The sequence below is a fragment of the Spermophilus citellus genome, assembly GCF_964194105.1.
Source record: "Spermophilus citellus genome assembly, chromosome: 10".
NCBI classification, from domain to species: domain Eukaryota; kingdom Metazoa; phylum Chordata; class Mammalia; order Rodentia; family Sciuridae; genus Spermophilus; species Spermophilus citellus.
In genome coordinates this window covers 75,885,570-75,909,780 of record NC_138197.1, presented here as the reverse complement: position 1 = coordinate 75,909,780, position 24,211 = coordinate 75,885,570, and the positions used below count along the sequence as shown (strand labels likewise).

The 24,211-nt window shown below is 35.7% G+C and overlaps 1 protein-coding gene and 1 pseudogene across 2 annotated transcripts; both read right to left on the bottom strand.

Moving 5' to 3' along the window:
• Positions 1 to 490: 490 nt before the first annotated feature.
• On the bottom strand, positions 491 to 1,446 carry LOC308658262 (olfactory receptor 6C74-like; annotated as a pseudogene). The gene has a single exon. The product of its transcript is annotated as an olfactory receptor 6C74-like (transcript).
• A 16,874-nt stretch (positions 1,447 to 18,320) lies between these two features.
• Positions 18,321 to 23,319, bottom strand: LOC308658260 (olfactory receptor 6C74-like; the record flags this gene model as incomplete). Its single annotated transcript, XM_081310839.1, has 2 exons — positions 18,321 to 18,367; positions 22,404 to 23,319. The coding sequence occupies 2 exons, from the start codon at positions 23,317 to 23,319 to the stop codon at positions 18,321 to 18,323; spliced, it is 963 nt and encodes a 320-aa protein (XP_081166965.1).
• Positions 23,320 to 24,211: the final 892 nt, after the last annotated feature.

Sequence of the window (24,211 nt, the reverse complement as noted above, 5' to 3'; positions counted from 1 at the left end):
ATGTTCAAAAAATAAGAATGGAAGAAAAATAAACAGAAGGCAACAGAAAGAGAAAGAGGAAGGGAAGGTAGAAGGCAGGTTAGCTTCCTGCAATATCACATGTTTTAATAAAATATTAACATTGTGTGGCTAAGAAAGCAGTCTTTCTTAGAGATTGATAAAATAAACTAATATCTACGGAGTTCACAAGTGGGCTTATCTGTTGTAGAAAACCATGTATGAGATTTCTAATAAGGATTCATAGTGGAATATTTTGGTGAACAAATATTACACAATTACATTCAAATAATGAAGTGACATGAGCAATTCAAGAGAGAATACCATGGGGATTCATCAAGTCATTGAAAAGGAAAATACCCAGAAGGACATCAAAGGCTCCTTATGAGTGACTTTCATGACTGCCATAATACAAAACAAACAAATTAAAGGGATGTGTTATAAAGATAGCTGGTACAGGCTGTAGTTTTCACTAATTTTCAGTAATATGCTTTTACAAAAGCCAAAGCTGTAATTTCAAAGTTGTAAAGGTACATCTTTTTGCTGGATCCCTCAGGGCTTGTATCACTTGCTTATTTCTTAGGGAATAAATGAAAGAATTTAGTACAGGTGCAATGGAAACAGTGAGCACTGACACCCCCTTGTTTAAAGATATCTTTCCCTCTGCAGAAGGTTTGATATACATAAAAATACAACGGCCATAAGAGATGGAGACCACAATCAGGTGGGAGGAACAGGTAGAAAAAGCCTTTTTTCTCTCCTGAGCAGTAGGGATCTTCAGAACAGTTGTTATGATTTTGATATAAGAGAACAATACCAGAGCCAGTGTATTCAAGAGGGTGATAATGGCTAAAATAAAATTTGACAATTCTATGTTGTGTGTGTCTGTGCAGGTGAGTTTCAGGATAGGAAAGTAGTCACAAATAAAATGTTCAATAATATTACCATCACAGAACTCTAGGGTCCGACTCACTATAACTCCAGGGGTAATTGCTACCCCAGCAGCTATCCAACAGGCAGCAACCAGCAGGGGCTCACTCTGCTGCTCCTAATGGTTGCATAATGAAGGGGTTTGCAGATGGCCACATAGCGGTCATAGGACATAGCTGCCAACAGGAAAAACTGTGTTATACCTATGAAAACAGCAAAAAGTGCCTGTGCCAAGCAAGCATCATGGGAAATAGTCTTTTCCTTAGTGACTATGCTGACCAGGTATCTAGGGATGCAGGCAGTTGTCAGTGTGATTTCTAAGAAGGAAAAATTTCTTAGGAAGAAATACATGGGTGTTTTGAGGTGGGGATCCAGCAAGGTCAGAAGGATGATGGTAAGATTTCCTGTAGTACTCAAAAGATATGTTAAAAATAGAAAAAGGAAAATTACAATTTCCCAATTTGGGTCCTCTGTCAGTCCTACAATAATGAAGTTTGTCACTACTGTGTGGTTCCTCATGGTTCAATTCTGTCAACATGCCATCTGACCTGCAAGGGGGTGGAGGTGATAAATAATTAAGCAATATTTTAAGGATACATCAAGTGCAGAGTTTGAACTGATAATGAAGAACTCAGCAAGAGTAGATGTGCATATGTTTTGTTTTCCTTCGAGAGTTTTCACATTTTATGTAGCAGTCAGACCACAGGCTAACCCCTCTTACTCTTATCTCCTTTCTGGATACTCATTTTCCTAATTCTCTTTTTAGGATATATATATATATGTATATATATATATATATATATATATATGTATATATATATATATATATGTATATATATATATATATATATATATATCTTTACAAAAGGATGGCTTTATAATTTTCTGCTGGAAATATCTGCACACTTTATCTAGTTTTCCTAATATATGCAGACCTAACTCCTACAATCTCACCCATTAAATAGGAAAACATTTTTTAGGTTAATAAGGTTAATTCCCCTATTGTTAAAATCATCTTCTGCTCAGTTTCTTTCAGAAAGATGTATATTTTCTGGATATATCTGCATTCCAAAATGTATAGCTAATAAAAACTGACATTTTGCAAGCAATCTTTTCTAAGTGATTATTTTCTGATGATATATGTATGGTTAGATTTTTGTTTTTGGTAGTGGCCACTAGAACTTTTTCAAGAAAAGAAAACTTTTAATGATTTTAAGACTAAATACAATATGATTTGCCAAAGTGGTAAATAAATGCACAGTTGAAATTTTACATGGAATTTGCAATATTTTTTCCCAATTCTTCAATAAGTTTCAACACATCATTATCTTTAGCTAATAATAAATAATTTGCATTCAGTAATATTAAAATATTGAATCCTTTAGTAGAGAAAATGGAATATGTATCAGTAATATTTTTAATATACATTTTTGAGAATTATTGCTCATGATGCTACTCTAATAGAAAAATACAACTCTTTCAAATATGTTCTTTGAATCTTTCTTCATGAGTGACAGAAATATTTTCTTTGTATCTCTAAATCTGAGTTTAACTGACTCAATCATATAGTCTCATATTCAGAATAAAATACAAGAAATACTTACTTTCAACACATTCCCCAGGGGTTTTCTTTGCTGATGCATTGTGAAAATTTCTTTTTACTATGATCAAATATATATTAGGCAGGTTTTTTAAAGTCTTATAAAAATTCATTTCTAACCCATATTATTTTCGATTCTCTTTCAACAGAGTCTGTGTTCACATTAAAATCCAGAGATATTTAGAAACATATATAAACATTTGTGTATCTCTCTCCAATCAGCATATGTGCCTCATTTTAAAACACATTATTCTGACTTCTCTGGAAATCAAATGATTAACATCCAGATTCAGCCTTACCTAAAACCTAGAAATCTAAGATGTTTGTTTTTATCAAAACTGTACTACTTTATTATTGATGCTTATTTTTTATGTTCTTCTTAAAAACTAGCTACAGTTTCTTATTCTGACTTGAATGAAGCAATTTTCTCTCCACATTGATATCCATTGTATTTTCACTTTTTATATAAAGAGCATATTTACTCAGAACTGGTATAGCTTCTTGGGGATTCTTATGGGAAAACATACTAAAGACTATTTTCATCTTTAACTCTAGAAACAAAATATAAAGTTAATTAGTAGCCTTGTTACAGTGTCTATAGGGGAAACTGAAATGTTGACGTTAAAATGGAGTCTAATTTCTATTGTGGTATTCAAATGATGTACGAAAAACTAAGTTGTACCAAGTGTATGGGCTATGGGGAGCCTTCTCATTCTCCCTTCCAAAAGAAGAATTCAGAGATGAATGTGTAGCTAGTTACAATGTTGTTCACAATCTTTAATCACTGAAAATTCTAAAATTAACTCATATTATGTGTTTTGGGGTGTCAAACATATGTATCTCTTATAATATCCCTACCAACTCTTAGCCTGAATTATTTACATGTGAATATGATAGCCAGAAAAATAATGGCATAACCAAAATTTTAGGAAGTAACTTAAAATAGAAATATAATTAAGCAAGATTTTTTAATGCACATCTAGATATTTGTATAAATGTCCTTTAAATCATGAAGATTTATTCTTTTTTAATTAATTTTTTTATTTATATATGACAGCCCAATGAATTACAATTTTTATTACACATATAGAGCACAATTTTTCATATCTCTGCTTGTATACGAAGTATATTCACACAAATTTGCATCTTCATATTTGTACTTTGGATAATAATGTCCATCACATTCCACCATATTTCTAATCCATGTCCCTTCCCTTCCCCTCCCACCCCGATTTATTCTTTCATTAACCATATGTAAAATTACATTAAAATCAGTAAATATTTTATGTTTACTCCTTATTTTTATAAAGTATTGTAAAATGTTTAAAAATTGTTGAAAAATAACTTTAATTGGTAAGGAAAAAAAGCCAGATAAATTTCTATAGAGATTGATATTAAGTAATTTATTAAGACATATATAGTAGAGTAGGATATTCTCTTTATAGGAGATTATTTTCTATATTATATTTTATAAAATGTCTAATATTTAATATTAAACTAACAGAAAATATCATATTTTACTTTTATAAATATATTTTCTTCACACTAAGTTTGAAAAGAGTTCATAAGAATGAAATACTTGATAGAGTCTGATAAAAAAGAAACTTATTATGACTAGCATGAAATAAAAGAAATTTGAGAGAAATGGAACTATTAGTCATACATAAATGTAGAACAATTGATGAATATATAAAATATGGTTGTCTCTGTCCCATGGGAGCACAGTTAAAGTTCTAATATACATGTGAATGGGTATCTCAGAAGAACAGAGAAAATATAGGACAGAAGCAATATGCAAAATAATAACTGCAATAAAGTTCTTTACACATTAAAGCTATCAACCCAAGATACTCAGGAGGATCATAAGTTTAAGGTCAACCTGAGTTATATGCAAGACTCCATATCATAAAAATATTAATCACTAAAAATGAAATAAAAGGTGTCAATCAAAGACTCAAACTCAATGAACCTCAAGGGAAAACCATGCTTGGTTTCTCTTCAATGAAGCCAGCTGAAATATAGATCAGGTAAAATTATTGTAAGTTCAAAACATTCAATATGAGTTTGAGTATCTCCCTGGCTAGTAAGTAAATATAGTTAGTTTACATCTGGATCAATGCTAAAGAGGAGATGTAGTGCCTAATGGGGAGATTACGTATTAATACCACACATGATATTAATTATATTAATATTAACTAATATTATATTTTTTCATAAGTTAGGGGCTAGAAAGGAAAAGGGAAATATTGCTGGAACAAATTTTACACATGGATTTTTTTTTCAGGTTAGAAAAGGTAAAAGAAAGAGGGAGGGGAGAGAAAACAAACAACAACAATAAAAAAAAAAAAAAAAGAAAACAGGGACATGGAGGTAACTCCAAGTCAATAAATATCTCTTCACGGAGGAAGTTTGAAAAAAGGAATGTACACATGCATGGACCCTGAGGATGATCACATGGCATTCATGCTTTTGCCTTGGTCTCTTGGACTTTCTATTCTCGGGAAAGAGGTGGATTCTCACAGAACACAGGAGTTGGGAGTAGTTGCTAGATGATATTGGTGCTTTTGAAGGTGGGATACTCTACGAATACTTTCAGTTCTTGGGAACTTAGTGCAGGGACCCCAGAGAGTTAGCATTCTTATCTGGGAAGATGGAACACTGCCTATTGTTGCTTACACCGCTAAGTCCTATGATAAAGCTAGCTCTGTGAACAAGAACATAAGATGAAGCCTGAGACCAGTTCCTCTATGAAGTAATGTGCTTTTTCTAGGGCCAAGAGAAAGACACTCAGAATAAACAAAAAATGGGTAAAATGAATCCCTGTGTTGTCTTACACTTTAATTATACTGTAGTGCTTCTCATTGTCAATGTCTGTCAGAGACCTTATTGCAAAGGAGACTGAGTAATACATTTTACAGTGTGCCATCCCCAAGATCACAAAGTAAATAAATGCTGGCTTTGTTGCTGCAATATAATCCATAAAAATTATCATATTTTGTTTTCCAATTTTGGTATTTTTTCATATTAATTACTATAGATATATATCTATGACCCTTTTGACTGTGAAATACAGAAGACTGCTGTTATCATGAGTGAAAGCATGTAAGACCCTTTGATTATGCTTCACCATGCTTTCCTTCTTATAGTTACTCACTTAAACAATCTTAAATGGGTCCTAGATGAGCAAGATATGGATCCACCTTTAGCCATGATATATTTGACATGTCAGGAGAGCAATACTTTTTTTAAGTTCTTGAAATCTTGATGTTAATAAAAAAAGAACACCTTGTGTTTTAGTCAACTTTTTCACCACTGTAAACAAAAGACCTGACAAGAAAAATATCAATAGAAGAAAACTTTATTTGGGGGCTGAGGGTTTCAGAGGTCTCCATCCATAGATAACAGATTCAATTGCTTTGGGCCTCAGTGAGGCAAAACTTCACCACAGAAGAGTGTGGTGAAGGAAAGGGCCTCAGGTCATGGAATTGAAAGCAAGAGAGAGGAGAAAGAGAGAGGGGCAGGGGAGGGGAGAATCCCCTCACCACTATGGAAAACATGTAACCCCAAAGTCATTACCTTGAACCCCACCCTACCTGCCTTCAGTTACAACCCACTTGATCCCCATCAAGGGGATTAATGCACTGATTAGTTGAAAACACTCATGACCCAATCAGTTCACCTCTAAACTCTAGCATTGTCTCACACATGAGCTTGGGGAGAGCATCTAATATCTAAACCAAAACATCCTGGAAAATCCCCAAGGCTGGAGGTATAGCAAGTGGTGGAACACTTGCTTAATATGAAGGAGGCCTTGGGTTCAATCCAGAACACTACAATAATTTTTATTTACACAGAAGAAAAAAATCGAAAAGAAGAGGAAAAATCTTCTGAAGAGCATTTCAATCATACCTTTATTAAAAGTTGTAGAAAAATAGCTTGGTAATAAATATCACTGTGTTTCTTGCTGTGACTCCTCAACAATTTCTACATTCCCAGATTTTTTTAAATTAAAAAGTATGTTGTAGTAGTGACCTTTAGCTTTTTATCATGATATGTAAGATAGTAAAAAAGAATTTTTCAAAGAACAAGAGAAAAGGGTGTTACCCAAATAATAAAAGTTATAACAAAGGTCCCTTCCCTTTACTGAAGAAATAAAGCATGCATTTGATGGTCAGAGAGACAGCAATTTTATATTGGGCAATGGTATTGTTTTCAGTTTCTCTGCTGAGGATTTCATGTGGATAAATGTTTTGTTTTGGGTTTGTGTTTTTTATTGGTGTATTGGAGGAGTCTAGGCTGCCCACCATGCATTTTCTGACTGACTGCTACCATCTCTGTAGCTGAAGACATGGAGGAATTAAAATGCTGTGCAAATTCTAATTTCTTTTATGAATGTTTTGTTTCCCTAAATACAAAAAAAATCATACACATAAAGAACAATATATTAACAAGAAGAATAACTAACATAACAAGAAGAATAACTAACAAGCCCTTAGTACAAATAGAAGATTAGAAAAAATCATCTCCAAGTCTACACCAAAATAAGGAGTAAGTATGGTACAGGCAAGTTGGCTGGAGTTGTGACAAAGAATAAAAACAAAAATAAATACAAACTGATAAGCTCACCAAGGGTTTACTTCAGAAGGAAACTTCTCTCATTAAGAGGAAAAATAAGGAACTTAGTGCTCTAGATTTCCAGGTACTACAGAGCCAAAAGGAAATTGATGTCAAGCTTGCTGGATCTTAATGCTATTCCTTACAAAGTTTCCACTTGGGAGGTACAGTCAGGGATCTTCTGTAGTAATATCCAATGCCATGTAACTAAGTACTACAAATTCAGCACTTCAAAAGGACACACAGTAGAAATCTCACAGTGTCTGTGAATAGAAAACCTGGAAGTTCTACAACACTGGGGATCATGAGTTCATTCCAGGATTACTCAGGGTGTTGCCAGCACATTTATCATGGCTTTGGGATTCCTGAAAGCTTGTTTCTCCAGAGACAGCAATGGAAAGATGCTGGAGAGCAACCAAGCTGGCAAGAATTATATATAAACAACATAATCAAAACAGGGACAACAACAATAAAAAAAAAGCTTTGTCATATTATTCTACTGGTGGAGAAGAGATTCTGAAAGAGTATGATCCCAGGGGGTTCCAGTCTTGGATCCTTCAGTAGAGCACACTTACCAAGTCTTTTTTTTTTATTGATTGTTCAAAACATTACAGAGCTCATGATATATCATCTTTCATACATTAGACTCAATTCGGTTTTGAACTCCCATTTTTACCCCAAATACAGATTGCAGAATCACATCTGTTACATATTCACATTTGTACATAATGGCATATTAGTGACTGTTGTATTCTGCTACCTTTCCTATCCCCTACTATCCCCCCTCCCCTCCCCTCCCCTCCCCTCCCCTCCCATCTTCCCTATCTCCTCTGCTGTTGTTCAATTCTCTCCCCTTTTTCCCCCCTCCCCCTTGCCCCTCATAACCTCTTATAATTTTGTGTATCATTGAAGGTCTCCTACCATTTCCATATGCTTTCCCTTCTCTCTCCCTTTCTCTCCCCCCATTCGTCTTTGTTTCTCTTAGTCTTTTCCTCATGCTCTTCCTTCCTGTTCTGTTCTTATTTGCTCTCTTTATATCAAAGAAGACATTTGGCATTTGTTTTTTAGGGCTTGGCTAGCTTCACTTAGCATAATCTGCTCTAATGCCATCCATTTCCCTGCAAATTCTATGATTTTGTCATTTCTTAGTACTGCATAATACTCCATTGTGTATAGACACCACATTTTTTTATCCATTCCTCTATTGAAGGGCATCTAGGTTGGTTCCACATTCTAGCTATTGTGAATTGTGTCGCTATAATCATTGATGTGGCCGTATCCCTATAGTGCGCTCTTTTAAGGTCCTCAGGGAGTAGTCCGAGAAGGGCAATAGCTGGGTCAAATGGTGGATCCATTCCCAGCTTTCCCAGGAATACTGCTTTCCAAATTGGCCTCACCATTTTGCAGTCCCACCAGCAGTGTACAAGTGTACCCTTTTCCCCACATCCCCGCCAACACTTATTGTTGTTTGACTTCCTAATGGCTGCCAATCTTACTGGAGTGAGATGGTATCTTAGGGTGGTTTTGATTTGCATTTCTCTGACTGCTAGAGATGGTGAGCATTTTTTCATGTACTTGTTGATTGATTGTATGTCCTCCTCTGAAAAGTGTCTGTTCAGGTCCTTGGCCCATTTGTTGATTGGGTTATTTGCTAGCTTATTGTTTAATTTTTTGAGTTCTTTGTACATTCTGGATGTTAGGGCTCTATCTGAGGTGTGAGGGGTAAAAATTTGTTCCCAGGATGTAGGCTCTCTATTTACCTCTTTTATTGTTTCCCTTGCTGAGAAAACCTTTTTAGTTTAAGTAAGTCCCATTTGTTTATTCTTGTTATTAACTCTTGGGCTATGGGCGTCCTATTAAGGAATTTGGAGCGCGACCCCACTATATGTAGATCAGAGCCAACTTTTTCTTCTATCAGATGCAGCGTCTCTGATTTGATATCTAGCTCCTTGATCCATTTTGAGTTAACTTTTGTGGATGGCGAGAGAAAGGGATTCAATTTCATTTTGTTGCATGTGGATTTCCAATTTTCCCAGCACCATTTGTTGAAGATGCTATCCTTCCTCCATTGCATGTTTTTAGCCCCTTTATCAAATATAAGATAGTTGTAACTTTGTGGATTAGTCTCTGTGTCTTCTATTCTGTGCCATTGGTCCACCTGCCTGTTTTGGTACCAGTACCATGCTGTTTTTGTTACTATTGCTTTGTAGTACAGTTTGAACTCTGGTATCGCTATACCTCCAGATTCACATTTCCATCTTAGAATTGCTTTTGCTATTCTGGGTCTTTTGTTTTTCCATATGAATTTCATGATTGCTTTATCTATTTCTACAAGAAATGCCATTGGGCTTTTGATTGGCATCGCATTAAACCTGTAGAGAACTTTGGGTAATATCGCCATTTTGATGATGTTAGTTCTGCCTATCCATGAACAGGGTACATTTTTCCATCTTCTGAGATCTTCTTCTATCTCTCTCTTTAGGGTTCTGTAGTCTTCATTGTATAAATCTTTCACCTCTTTTGTTAGGTTGATTCCCAAGTATGTTATTTTCTTTGAGGATATTGTGAATGGAGTGGTTTTCCTTATTTCCATTTCAGAGGTTTTGTTGCTGATATACAGGAATGCCTTTGATTTATGCATGTTGATTTTATAACCTGCCACTTTGCTGAATTCATTTATTAACTCTAGCAGCTTCTTTGTAGACCCTTTTGGGTCTGTTAAGTATATTATCATGTCATCCGCAAATAGCGATAATTTAATTTCTTCTTTTCCTATTTTTATGCCTTTAATTTCTTTTGTCTGTCTAATTGCTCTGGCTAGTACTTCGAGAACTAAATTAAATAGAAGTGGTGATAGAGGGCATCCCTGTCTTGTTCCAGATTTTAGATGGAAAGCCTTCAGTTTTTCTCCGTTTAGGATGATGTTAGCCTGAGGTTTAGCATATATAGCTTTTACAATGTTGAGGTAAGTTCCTGTTATCCCTAGTTTTTCTAGTGTTTTGAACATAAAGGGATGCTGTACTTTGTCAAATGCTTTTTCTGCATCTATCGAGATGATCATATGGTTCTTGTCTTTAAGTCTATTGATGTGGTGAATAGCATTTATTGATTTCCGTATATTGAACCAGCCTTGCATCCCAGGGATAAATCCTACTTGATCATGGTGCACAAGTTTTTTGATATGTTTTTGTATTCGATTCACCAGAATTTTATTGAGAATTTTTGCATCCAAGTTCATTAGAGATATTGGTCTGTAGTTTTCTTTCTTTGAATTGTCTTTGTCTGGTTTTGGGATCAGAGTGATGTTGGCCTCATAGAATGAATTTGGAAGAGCTCCTTCTTTTTCTATTTCTTGAAATAGCTTGAAAAGTATTGGTATTAATTCTTCTTTGAAGGTTTTGTAGAACTCCGCTGTATACCCATCCGGTCCAGGGCTTTTCTTGGTTGGTAGTCTTTTGATAGCTTCTTCTATTTCTTCCTTTGTTATTGGTCTGTTTAGATTGTGTGTGTCTTCCTTTCTCAATCTGGGCAGATCATATGCCTTAAGATTTTTATCGATATCTTCACTATCTTCTATTTTATTGGAATATAGGGTTTCGAAATACTTTCTAATTATCTTCTGTATTTCTGTAGTGTCTGTTGTGATATTGCCTTTTTCATCCCGTATGTTGGTAATTTGAGTTCTCTCTCTTCTTCTCTTCGTTAGCATGGCTAAGGGCCTTGTTTATTTTTTCAAAGAACCAACTTTTAGTTTTATCAATTTTTTCAATGGTTTTTTTCATTTCAATTTCATTGATTTCTGCTCTAATTTTAATTATTTCTTGTCTTCTACTACATTTGCTGTTGTTTTGCTCTTCCTTTTCTAGGTTTTTGAGGTGTAGTGTGAGTTCATTTATTTGTTGGTTTTTTCTTTTTTTGAGGAAAGAACTCCAAGAAATGAATTTCCCTCTTAAAACTGCTTTCATTGTGTCCCATAGATTCTGGTATGTTGTGTCTGTATTATCATTTGTCTCTAAGAATTTTTTCATCTCCTCCTTTATGTCTTCTGTAACCCATTGATCATTCAGTAACATATTGTTCATTTTCCATGTGATGTAGGATTTTTCCTTCCTTCTTTTATCATTGATTTCCAATTTCATTCCGTTGTGATCAGATATGGTGCATGGTATTATCTCCACGCCTTTATACTTACTAAGAGTTGCCTTGTGGCATAATATATGGTCTATCTTTGAGTAGGATCCATGTGCTGCTGAGAAGAACGTGTATCCACTTGATGATGGTTGATATATTCTATATATGTCGGTTAAGTCTAGGTTATTGATTGTGCTGTTGAGTTGTATAGTTTCTTTATTCAGTTTTTGTCTAGAGGATCTGTCTAATGGAGAGAGCGGTGTGTTGAAGTCACCCACAATTATTGTGTTGTGGTCTATTTGACTCTTGAACTTGAGGAGAGTTTGTTTTATGAATGTTGCAGCTCCATTGTTTGGTGCATACAAATTGATAATTGTTATGTCTTGTTGGTGGATGGTTCCTTTTAACAGTATATAGTGTCCTTCTTTATCCTTCTTGATTAACTTAGGTTTAAAGTTGATTTTATTTGATATGAGTATGGCCACTCCTGCTTGCTTCCGAGGGCCATGTGAGTGGTATGATTTTTCCCAACCTTTTACCTTCAGCCTGTGTATGTCTTTTCCTATCATATGAGTCTCTTGAAGGCAGCATATTGTTGGATTTATTTTTTTGATCCAGGTTACTAGCCTATGTCTCGTGATTGGTGAGTTTAGGCGATTAACATTTAAGGTTACAATTGAGATATGATTTGTACTTCCAGTCATGCTTCTTTATTTATTTATTTTAGTTTGGCTGGTTTTACTTTTTGGTTATTTTCCTCCCCCTTTACTGAGATACCTCCTACTATGTTTTGGGGACTATGTTTCAATTCCTCTTCTTGTAGTATTTTGCTCAAAATGCTTTGCAGTGCTGGTTTTCTTGCTGCGAATTCTTTTAGCTTTTGCTTATCGTGAAAGATTTTAATTTCATTGTCAAATCTGAAGCTTAATTTTGCTGGATACACTATTCTTGGTTGGAATCCATTATTTTTCAGCGTTTGAATTACATTGTTCCAGGATCTTCTTGCTTTCAAAGTCTGTGATGAGAAATCAGTCATTAACCTAATTGGTTTACCCCTGAATGTAATCTGCCTCCTTTCTCTGGTAGCTTTTAATATTATCTCCTTGTTCTGTACGTTGGCTAGCTTCATAATTATATGTCTTGGAGTTGGTCTACTATGGTTTTGAATGTTTGGGGTCCTGTAGGCTTCCAGGATTTGGCAATCCATTTCATCTTTCATCTCTGGGAAGTTTTGTAGAATTATTTCATTTAATATGCTGTCCATTCCTTTGGTTTGAGTCTCTGTGCCTTCTTCTATCCCGATGACCCTCAAATATTTTTTTATGACATCCCATATCTCTTGAATAGATTGCTCGTGGGATTTAAGCATCTTTTCTGTGTTGACTATATTCTTTTCAAGTTGATAAACCTTGTCTTCATTATCTGATGTTCTGACTTCTACTTGATCAAGTCTGTTTGTAATATTCTCATTTGAGTTTTTAATTTGGTTTATATTTTCCTGCAACGCTAGGATTATTGTTTGATTTTTTTTTAAGATCTCTATCTCCTGGTAGAGCTCGTTATTTGCCATTTGAATTTGTTTGTTTAATTCATTTTCAAAATATACTTTTATTGCTTGGACTTGCTGTCTCATGTCTTCCCTAATATTCCTTTCCATTCGAGTTAAGTATGCCTTGAGTTCTTTCCCTATCCCTGCTTCTGATATTTCTATGTCCTCCTGTAGAATTAAGTTGTCCTGCATTGTTTGTACTCCTTTTTTCCCTTGTTTTCTCATGTTGTCCACGTTCCTTTTAGCTCTATTTGATTGCCGTGTTTCTGCTCTCTTCTATAGATTTGTTTTGGTTCTGTATTACTCTGTTGTTTCTTCTTTGTGTTGTTAAACTGTGCCTGCTAACGTGGATTCTGCTGGGAAGGAATTCCGACGGCCGAGCTCCACTACTCTGCAAGGGCCCCAAGCTCCTTGCTGGGGTGTCCTAATGGGGCTGTGTGACTGGACTGTCTCTGTTTGGTTTCAGCTCCCTGTCGAGGTAGGCGGGCAGTCTCCAGCTGCCCAGTATCTCAGGCAGCGGGCGGGTGATCGGTCGCGGCGGGGGAGTGGACTCCGGCCACCCAGTCCCGCGGGCAGCGGGCCGGCTGTCGCCGGTGGGCGGGCGATCTCTAGGCACCCAGTCCAGCGGTCGCTAGTCGGCGGGCGGGCGTTCTCCTACCGCCCAGTTACCGCTTCCTTCCCCCTCTGAAATCCCGCACTCAGCCCGGGGGTCAGTGCGGGCTCATCCGGCAGGATTCCACAGAATTGCAGCCACTTTTCTCCCTGCTTGCTAATTAATCACTTCTCTGTGGCACCCCGCCTTCTGTAGCTGTGGGGAAGGCCGGGCGAATTGGTCAGCCCGGATCCCTGGGGTCGCACAATTGGCTATTGGGATCCCTGGCACTCTATTGTTTTGATTTTTTCTGCTTGCCCCTCCCCCAGCGCTGGCTAGACAGGTTTTGTTTTGGCTGCTGATGGGAGGGGGAGTTGAAGGTCAGGTGTCTCTAGTTTTCCCCTAGTCTTTATGTGGGCTCACTCTGACACTCCCTCCCCCGGAAAGCCTAGGAGAGGTTTTATGTGGATTCCCCGATGTATGGGGGATGGGCTGAGTGACACAGACCTGTTTTATTGTTGCAGTCTGTCGGAGAGTGGCAGTGGATACTTCAGCTCTCCAAGATGGTGGCCGCTGATTGCCCCAAGTCTTCTTCAAAAGCATATACTCTCCTACAAGCCCGGTGGAAATGAAAAGAAAAAGAAATTTTCTGAAATATACTGGATCAAATATTTACAAAATATTAAAAAACAAGGGAAGGGAACTTTGATTTTCTTTTTTGATTAAAAAAAAAAAGAAAAAGAGCCCGTCCTTTTTTGAAGTTTCTCCTAAAATAAGATGATCAACCTAAATTACCAATGTTTCTCCCCCATTATCTGCCATGGAAAATCCTGGTAAGCCAAAAACAATTAGAAGAAAAAAAGAAAATTCAAATGAAAAATGTGTGCCAAACATACTGCAATCAAACAATTCAGTAGTTGAAATAATGTCACAGACCCCAAATTGTCCAATAGGAAAAATCAGACATAGAAAATAAAAAGAGTGCATAAACTTTGTTTGCTTTATTTCTACTGTGAAAGACACAATACTTGGTGACCTTTTTTTTTCATTTCATCAGTTTTATGTTTATATTATACTCTAAGTTGTCATTTTATCTTGCTGATAAAATGATTATCCACTTTCTCCTGCCTAAAATAGACACTCAATATGTTTTTTTTTAATCAGTGAATAAAACATTTGAGTTGCAAATTAAATATCACGTGGCCTTTCCTCTTACCATTTTCAGTTTTTGTTTTTACATTTCCCATGCCATGGAATTATATGACTTTGTCAGACATTTGTTTCAGGTTGAAAGAAAATGAGATTGAAAATAGGAAGTCCAAAATAATTCAAGACTGTCATGTCCTCAGTTTTTTTTAATATTTATTTATTTTTTGTTGTAGTTGGACACAATAGCTTTATTTTATTTATTTATTTTCATGTGGTGCTGAGGATAGAACCCAGGGCCTTGAAGCGCTCTATCACTGAGCCACAACCCCAGCCCCTGTCATATCCTCACTGTTGTTGCTGGCATTGCAAACCTCTGGTATTTAATGTTTAAGAAACATAATTTATAAAAGAAGCCTAATTAAAATTACTCTCTTATCTTTTGGAGGCTCTCATCAGTACCATGCTCTCAAGAGACATTTTAATGCTGCTTTCCAACAAGAATCCCCTGTGTCTAGTTGGAGGAAGATAAACAACTTTCTTTCTGGAAGCTTTTTCACATTCCAGGAATGCATGATCTCTGGCTCTGAAATACTTCCCTGTAACCAGTTCTAAACTGTCCATTTTTCTACTGCCATCCCCAATTCTACAGCTCATCGTTCTACTCCTACATAATAAATTGGTACCAGAGACACTTTCATTCAAGGACAACTTTGAAATGCCACCTGAGTTTCAGACTTTTAGACTTAACTGAATTGGGTCACTCTTCCCATCTGTCCTCCCTAACATTTCAAATGACATGTGTTCAAGACACCTGTAGTAATTTGCAAATTCTCTTAACTAGAATGCATGGTCTTCTTTTTTTTTTTTTTAATTTAGTTGTTGATGTACCTTTGCTTTTTATTTATTTATATGCAGTGCTGAGGATAGAACTCAGTGTCTCACACATGCCAGGCAATTGCTCTGCCACTGAGCCCCGGCCCCAGCCCCATAGAATGAATGATCTTCCCAAAGAATTTTAGTTTTACCCAGAAAACCATTTATTCATCTTTATTTGGGCTCTGGAATATCTGGGATTTCTTTTAGGCCACAATTCTAAGAATTTATGTTTTCTCAGAATTCATGTTTTCTCATTGAAAATTACTAAGGAATCAAAATGAATCTCTCTTCATTAAAAATGCTAATTGAAAGGATAATTTCAAAACCTTATTTATTCTCTTTGCTTCATGCAAAGTCTAACATTTTAGGTGAAATTCTAAATTCCTCTGATACTTAATATCTCCTGAGGAATCTCACTAAATTGTTGCCCAAATTGATTGTGCTGTAGATGCCCTCAATTTTCTGATTCCAGGGATGTTTGTATTATGTTTCCATCCAAAACAAACTCTTCTAACATTATTTTAGAACACAAGCAAAATGGCTGGAATCCTGGTATCACCAGAATCAAGGGTTTTCTCCCTTTTTTACGGGTCTTAGGCTTCCTTTGTACTCCAGACCTCTTCCTCTTATCTTTCTCCTTCCTCTAAGAAGGGAAGAGATTTTTTTTTTTTTTTTTAACAATTAACTCATGGAACAAGGCATTTCATAGGGAATACAAAACCACTCTTCCATCCTGGGAAAGAGAGAGAATAAGGCTAAGAATTCCTAGTAGGTTGTATCAAGCCATCCTAAGACATTTTAGATGTCTAGGAAATACCATAAAAACTCTGAAGCCAAAGAGGCTTTGGCCAGAGTCAGTGCTGGTGGAAGAGATAAAATAATTTGGGTGTAGGGAAGTATTTGAGGCAGAAATCTCATTTAAATATGTCAAATAATAAACATACTGCTGAAAGGACAAGTGCAACTGCTTCTGTCACACCCAGAGACACTCAGAGATTATACTGTAGAGGCTTAAATATCTTCTGCACCTCCCAATATTGTGCAGAATCCAAAGAGGGAGTCTCAGAACTCCCTCCATCTCAGAAACATCACCAAGGAATAACTTTTGATTCTCTAATGTTATTTTTTCCTATATTACTTGTATCACTTTATGTATTGATTTGAGATCCCCCACACTACCAAGAATTACATTTCTTAATCCATTCTTCAGTAATTTTTAAAAATCTGTAATGTTATAATTTATTAACTGGGAATACACCACTGTTTTATCTTTTGATGATCTTCCCTCCCTCCTTCTCACTGTTTTGCTATTTCCCCTCCTGGCTAATTTCTTTTTCCACTTCCCTTTCTTCTTCTTCTTTCTCTCTTTTTAATTTTTTTTCTGTTTTTTTTTTTAAATTATATGATTATTGATTATGTTTGTTGCATTTTGAGTTTTGTAGCACTAAGGATGAACCAAGGGATGCTCAGTCCTGTGACCCTATTGCCTCAGACCTCTGATTGGCTGAGTTCCTAGAAAGAGTATTTTTCTCTGATATTTTTTAATGTAAAATGTTGTATTAATTGGACTTACATATTCTGTTTCTGTTACTCATACTCTCTCTTCTCATCATTATTTCTCTATTTTTTGTCACTTTCACTGACCTTATGTGCCCCCTGATATATATATTTTTTAATTTCTGTAGGTTTCTTTTTTCTTTCTTTTTATTATATTGTTTTATTCTATTCTGATTTTGGTAAGTGCACATGTGCATGAGTATGTGCATGTATGTGATTTGTGTGTGTGTGTGTGTGTGTGTATGTGTGTGTGTGTGTGTGTTCTGCTTTTTGTTTGATTTTTCTTTTGCTAACTTGCTTAGATGTTTAGTTTTTTGTTTTTGTATTGTTTTAGATATATTATCTTTCCTTCTATACTTTTACTTATTTTTTTCCTGCTTTCTCCTTTGGTCCTAGTTCTTTTCTTTTCTTTCTTTCTTTTTGTTAGTTTTATTAGTTTGAATGATTTATTTTATTACTTTTTTGTGAGGGGTTGTTTGCCAGTGTCATCTTCTTTAGGGTAAAGTAGGACTTGGATCAATACATTCGATTTTTATTCATTCTATTTTTAATAATCTCATTCACTTTTCACTTTCTGCCCCCATTATTCTCCTCACTTTCTCCATTTTTTCTCATTGTATCCTGCCTTCTTTCTCTTTGATGTTCATGCCATATGAGTACAATAGCAATTCCTCCTCTTTTATACTAACATTTAAGCCTATTGTAGTGTGCTATCCCCATGTTCCACTTGAGATCAATTGGAAGTTTAGAAATTATTTAGCAAGCTGAAAGACTTATTAGCATATGGTTTTGTCTTAAATATTTTCAGTCACAGGTGATCATCATGTTCACTGGGCTCTTTGACATGGGCCAGGATAAATGCCTGGATTGGGATTTATAATAAAGTGAAAGCAGCTCACAAGAGTCCTTCAGACAACAGTGGGAGAATGACCCATATGAGTAGAGAGACAAATGTCAACATAGAAATACAGAAAAATGTGAGAAAACAGGACACTAGCATGCCTCCAAAAATCTATAATCCCTGACAACTGAATCCACAGACACCGAAGTGGACAAAAGCCTATATGAAGCCATCAATAAGATGAGAGTTAAAATGATCAATGAACTAAGAGAAAAATCAAAGGATGACCTAGGAGAAAAGATAAAGGAATTAAAAGTTCATTTAAATAAATAGCTATTTTGAAAAAGAATCAAATAGATGTCCCAGAAATTAATGAATAGATAGAATGTAAAATTCAATTGAAAGTATCACTGACTGATTAAACCATAGAGAAGACAGATTTTCAGGCCTCAAAGACACAAAGTATATAATCTGGAAAACAGAGCTAGCGATAAAGTAAAGATAAAAGGCTATGACCAGAGGACTCAGAATCTGCCACAACGTTAAAAAACCAAAGTAAGAAATATGGGCTTTGAGTTTTCTTTTTCTCAAAGTGGACCAAGATGGAGCAATCCATAAAGTTTAGGGAAGGAAGGCAGGATTTCTCCAATGCAAAAGGGATGTCAGCAGTTTCTGGGACAGCCCTTCAGTCCCTCCATTTACTCACAGGGATACCTCCTGTGTTCTACTGAGGCAAACTCTCCAGTCTCCTAACTCTAGCAGTCAGCCCTCAACAAGCTTGCCTTACATCTTCAGCTGGGATGTGAAGTTGCTTGGAATGCCAGGCCTGCCCCAAAAAGCTGGAGCAGGAGCTGCTCTTGGGTCTATTCTTCCGTCATAAATTTTGTTACCAAAAGTTCAGTCCTTGTCCCCAATGCCAATTTAATATGGAGGACACAGTTTTGAGAAAAAAGAAAAAGCTTTATTGTTTGCTAGCAAAGGAGAAGTACAGGCAACTTCTGTTCAGAGGCTGATTCCTCCCATCAAGAACAGAGAGTTTTTAAAAGAGGATTCAAAGGCTACATTCCAGGGAGTCCCAGGTGCACCCTGATGTTGTGTTGAATGTCACTTCCAAGATCTTCCAGGGACATCTCCTTCCTGTGGTGGGTGAGTGCTCAAGGACAGATAATAAGCCTAAAAAGATCACCCTGTCTCCCTAAATCTGTTAAGAAATGGAAGAGGGAGAAGAGATAGAGAGAGAAGGAAAAATATACACATATCCTTTATAAAATGAGCCATAGTGGCAGAGCAGGGAGGATTATATTCAAAACATGAGGTGGACCACTGTTCCATTCCTAGGAAAGCAGCAGAAATAATGAATATTAGCAGTCTTTGGGTAATCCTCTCTTCGTTACAATAATTTGGAGAAAACTTAAACTATAGATTGTTTATAAAATTGCACCGTTCATCTGATCCCATAGTTTTATAATGACATATTTACTTATCATTATTCAGTTTCTAATTATAAGAATATTCTGTGTTTCCACAGTTATACACATAAAGCAAACTTCATTATTATGTGAACATTAAAAAGGTACATTTTATACTATAACAGAAATATATTTAAAATAAAATATTAAAAACAAGGGAAAAGATGTTTAAATCATATGAGCAGGTGTGGCTTATAAAAAATAAGCAAGGACATAATCTATTATGTTCCACATTTTCTTTGTATAAGTACATGCTTCTCACTATATTTTTAAGTTCTAAAATGATCAATAAAAATCTATCAGAGGAATAAATACACATGTACTTATTGAATAAATCAGTACATAATTCCATTTTATGTTGACACAAATTTAAATCATTTCACTGGATGCATATTGTGTTAATGGAGGCTACTTAGTGAAAGCAAATGGAAGAGAATACAAAAGGAAAAGAGAGGGAGACAGACCTCAACAGATCAGCCATGCTTTGTTAAACAGTGGAGGAACACTTTTTCAAGAGGGGAAAATGGCAACAGGCTGAAGAAGCATCTGAGTGTTATAGGGTTTAGCAGGGCCAGGCCATGGGAGGGGCTGATCAGTTCCTTTTGGCAGGCTTACTTTCTGCGGGTAGTGGGAATTTTTCAGATAAGGGAGATTGCTATAGGTCAGATTCCTGAGCTCCTGTTTTCCCCTGAGGGTTTTGTAAGTCTCCATTTCCTTCACTTGAGAAGAGTATGAACTCTGGACTGACTTGCTTTTGTTTTCATTAAGGTTAAACTAGGATTTATATGACATTGTCTATGAGTCTGCCCGCCAAACAGAATCTCAGTTGGCACTGTATGTTTATTTACATGTAATCAGGGGCAAGATGCCAGGGATTTGTATTCCATTGTGCACCAACAAGAAATTAATTCTTGTTCAGTCGGAGTAAGAAAGTCTGGAAATTGAAAGATTTCACAGCTTTTTATAAACAGCTAAAGTGGTAAAACACAAAGGAAGTAGGAAAATTATATTTTGACTTTATGGATATCTCTGATCCCTCCTTGCCAAAGATACTGTATGCATACCTAAACTTTATAGATTTAGCTTTCAAATGTGGAAATATTTGTCCAGTGTTTGTCTATGAATTCATCATCAGTTAACAATCACTCATACACTAGGCATATCCTGATAAAGAAGGCAGTGGATTTTTCCATGTGTGTAATTCTCCTACTTCAACTGAGCCTCTGCAGTCTAAGTCATGTGAAGGTGACAGAGAGTTTAGGGCATCCCTGGTGGTAAAAAACCTGTTCAGAAATTATATTTCTTGCTTTCAAACATACAGTTTGCTTTATTATATTCCCAGTTAAATAGAATTATCTGAAGATATTTTAAAGAGAAAAACGTACACATTCTGGATTATTTTCTCTCCTTCTGAAAAATCTGTACTACAATGCTACAAATGATGGAACGTGTACAAAATTTGAAGGAAAGCACATTAGTGTGGCTAGTATCAGATGGAATTTTAGTAACTTTGGAAAGAATGAGACATCCTTAGTTGATATAATAAGGTAAAAGAAAAGAACCTGTTAAAATTTCTCTGACTGCTGCATGCCCACAGCAGCAATAACTGTAGATAACTGTCAACACACGATGCAAACACTGATAATCATGAAGCACTGAGAGAAGAGCCACAGGACCTAACACAGGATTTTGAAACGAACCCACTAATGAAAAGTTTTCTGAGTTAGACAATAAGAAAAGGTGAGAAAGAAGGGTCTTCTAAATTTCCCTCATATGTAGAAGTTAGAGAGTAAAAAGGAACAATAGGGATCTCATGAAACAGAAGGAAAATGAGTAGGGTACAGAAAGAGATCAGGAGAAGAAACGTGGGGAGGATAGATATAGGTACTGGGGAATGAAATTGGTCAAATTATGTGCATGTATGAATATGCCTCAACTGAATCCACTGTGCATGATTATTATGCACCAAGAAAAATTTTGAATGTAACACTCACTATAAAATCTATAAAGACATTAACTCAAGAAATTCAGGCTATCTGAAAATAATATTTCAAACTTCAACCTTTGTTCTCAAATTGGAAAATAGGCAGGTTTGTTGTTAACAAAGAAAATCTTACAACCAATTTTCTATCCCCACAGCTTCTAATGTGTGAAAGAGAGTGAGATTTTGGAACCTGATCACATATCTTCAAAACATACACACACTCATGAAAAAAGAATGAAAAAGAATAAAATCATTGATGCGTACTAGTGGTGATTAATTGAATTCTCATAGATATGATATACACATACACAGGAAGGGGAATATAATGCATAAACCGTGTTGATGATTCGATGTCTTATTGCTTTCCTTAGTTCTATAGATCAAATGCATAAAGACAGGGTATACCAGACAGTAGCATGATACAGTAGTAGTGGAATCTATGTGAAATATTCACTTTTACAAATATATACTTTTAGATATTTTGCTGAGACAAAGGAGAAACAAAGAAGAAATGTTTAAAAACAGTAATAGAATGCATACAAAATATGAGGATAATAAGATGTGGAAATAACTGTCATTTGATATGATAAAAATAAGAAAAAAAGAAGAAAGAAGAGAGGCATGAAGGAAGTGAAGGAAGAAGTCAGTTTGGTTTCTAGCAACATCACATATTTTAATAAAATATTAACATTTTGTGGCTAAGAGGCAGTCTTCCTTAGTTATTGATAAAATAAAATCAATTAATATTTACAGAGTTCACAAATGGCTTATCTACTGTTAAATATTATTGAAGTATGATTTTTCTAATAATGATTCATAGCAGAATATTTTGATGAGCAAAATCATACAATTACATCCTAAGAATAAAGAACTCAAGCAATGTATGAGAGAACATCTTGGGGATACACAAAGCTATTACAATGATAAATATCCAGGAGGACAATGAAGGCTCCTTATGGGTGACATAAATGACTGCCATATACAAACTAACAAATTAAAGGAATGTATTTTAAAAGTAGCTGGTACAGGGCTGGGTATGTGGCTCAAGCGGTAGCGCGATCGCCTAGCATGCGTGCGGCCCGGGTTCGATCCTCAGCACCACATACCAACGTACATCTTTTTGCTAGATCCCTCAGGGCTTGTATCACTTGCTTATTTCTTAAGGAATAAATGAAAGGATTTAGTACAGGTGCAACGGAAACAGTGAGCACTAACACCCCCTTGTTTAAAGATATCTTTTCCTCTGCAGAAGGTTTGATATACATAAAAATACAACTGCCATAAGAGATGGAGACCACAATCAGATGGGAAGAACAGGTAGAAAATGCCTTCTTTCTCTCCTGGGCAGAAGGGATCTTCAGAACAGTTGTTATGATTTTGATATAAGAGAACAATACCAGAGCCAGAGTATTCAAGAGGGTGATAATGGCTAAAATAAAATTTGAGAATTCGATGTCCTTGGTGTCTGTGCAGGAGAGTTTCAGGATAGGAAAGTAGTCACAAATGAAATGTTCAATAATATTACCATCACAGAACTCTAGGGTCAGACTCACTATAGCTCCAGGGGTGATCGCCACCCCAGCAGCTATCCAACAGGCAGCAACCAGCAGGTGGCCCACTCTGCTGCTCATAATGGTTGCATAATGAAGGGGTTTGCAGATGGCCACATAGCGGTCATAGGACATAGCAGCCAACAGGAAAAACTGTGTTATACCTATGAAAATGGCAAAAAGTGCCTGTGCCAAGCAAGCATCACGGGAAATAGTCTTTTCCTTAGTGACTATGCTGACCAGGTATCTAGGGATGCAGGCAGTTGTCAGTGTGATTTCTAAGAAGGAAAAATTTCTTAGGAAGAAATACATGGGTGTTTTGAGGTGGGGATCCAGCAAGGTCAGAAGGATGATGGTAAGATTTCCTGTAGTACTCAAAAGATATGTTAAAAATAGAAAAAGGAAAATTACAATTTCCCAATTTGGGTCCTCTGTCAGTCCTACAATAATGAAGTTTGTCACTACTGTGTGGTTCCTCATGGTTCAAATCTGTCAACATGCCATCTGACCTGCAAGGGAATGGAGGTGATAAATAGTAGAAAAATATTTTAAAGATACATCAAGTGTAGTTTTCCAAGTGATAATAAAGCACCCAGAAACTTAATAGACATGCTGGAGCTTTGTTTTCCTTCTAGAGATTTCAAATTTTACATAATAGTCAGAACTCCAGGGTAACCCCTCTTACTCTTATCTTCTTTCTGGATACTCCTTTTCCTTATTCTCTCTTCAGATACTTTTACTTTACAAATGGTTAGCTTTATAATTTCCTGCTAGAAGTATCTCCACACTTACCTAGTTTGCCTAACACCTGCAGATCTACATTTTACAATCTCACCCAAAACATTTTTTAGGTTAACGTGTTTAATCCTGTTATTAGTAAAATGATCTGCTGCTCAGTTTCTTTTAGAAAGATGTATATTTTCTGAATATATCTGTTTTCTAAAACGTGTAGCTAATTAAAACTCACATTTTGCAATCAATCTTTTCTAAATGGTTATTTCTTGATGATATATGTATGGTTAATTTTGATATTTTTGGTAGTGGCCCCTAGAAGTTTTTTAATAGAAAAATAACTTTTCCGAATTTTAAGACTAAATACAATATGAGTTGCAAAAGTAGTAAATAAATGGAGAGTTGAAAATTTACATGGAATTTGCAATATTTTCCCAATTGTCCAGTAAGTTTCACTTCATCATTAGATTTACCTATATAATAAATAATTTGCATTTTGTAATATTCAAATATTGAATTCTTTAGTAGATATAATATAATATGTATCAGTCACATTTTTAATATACATTTTTGAGAATTATTGCTCATGATGTTAGTTCAATAGATAAACAACGATCCTTTCAAATATGTTCTTTGAATC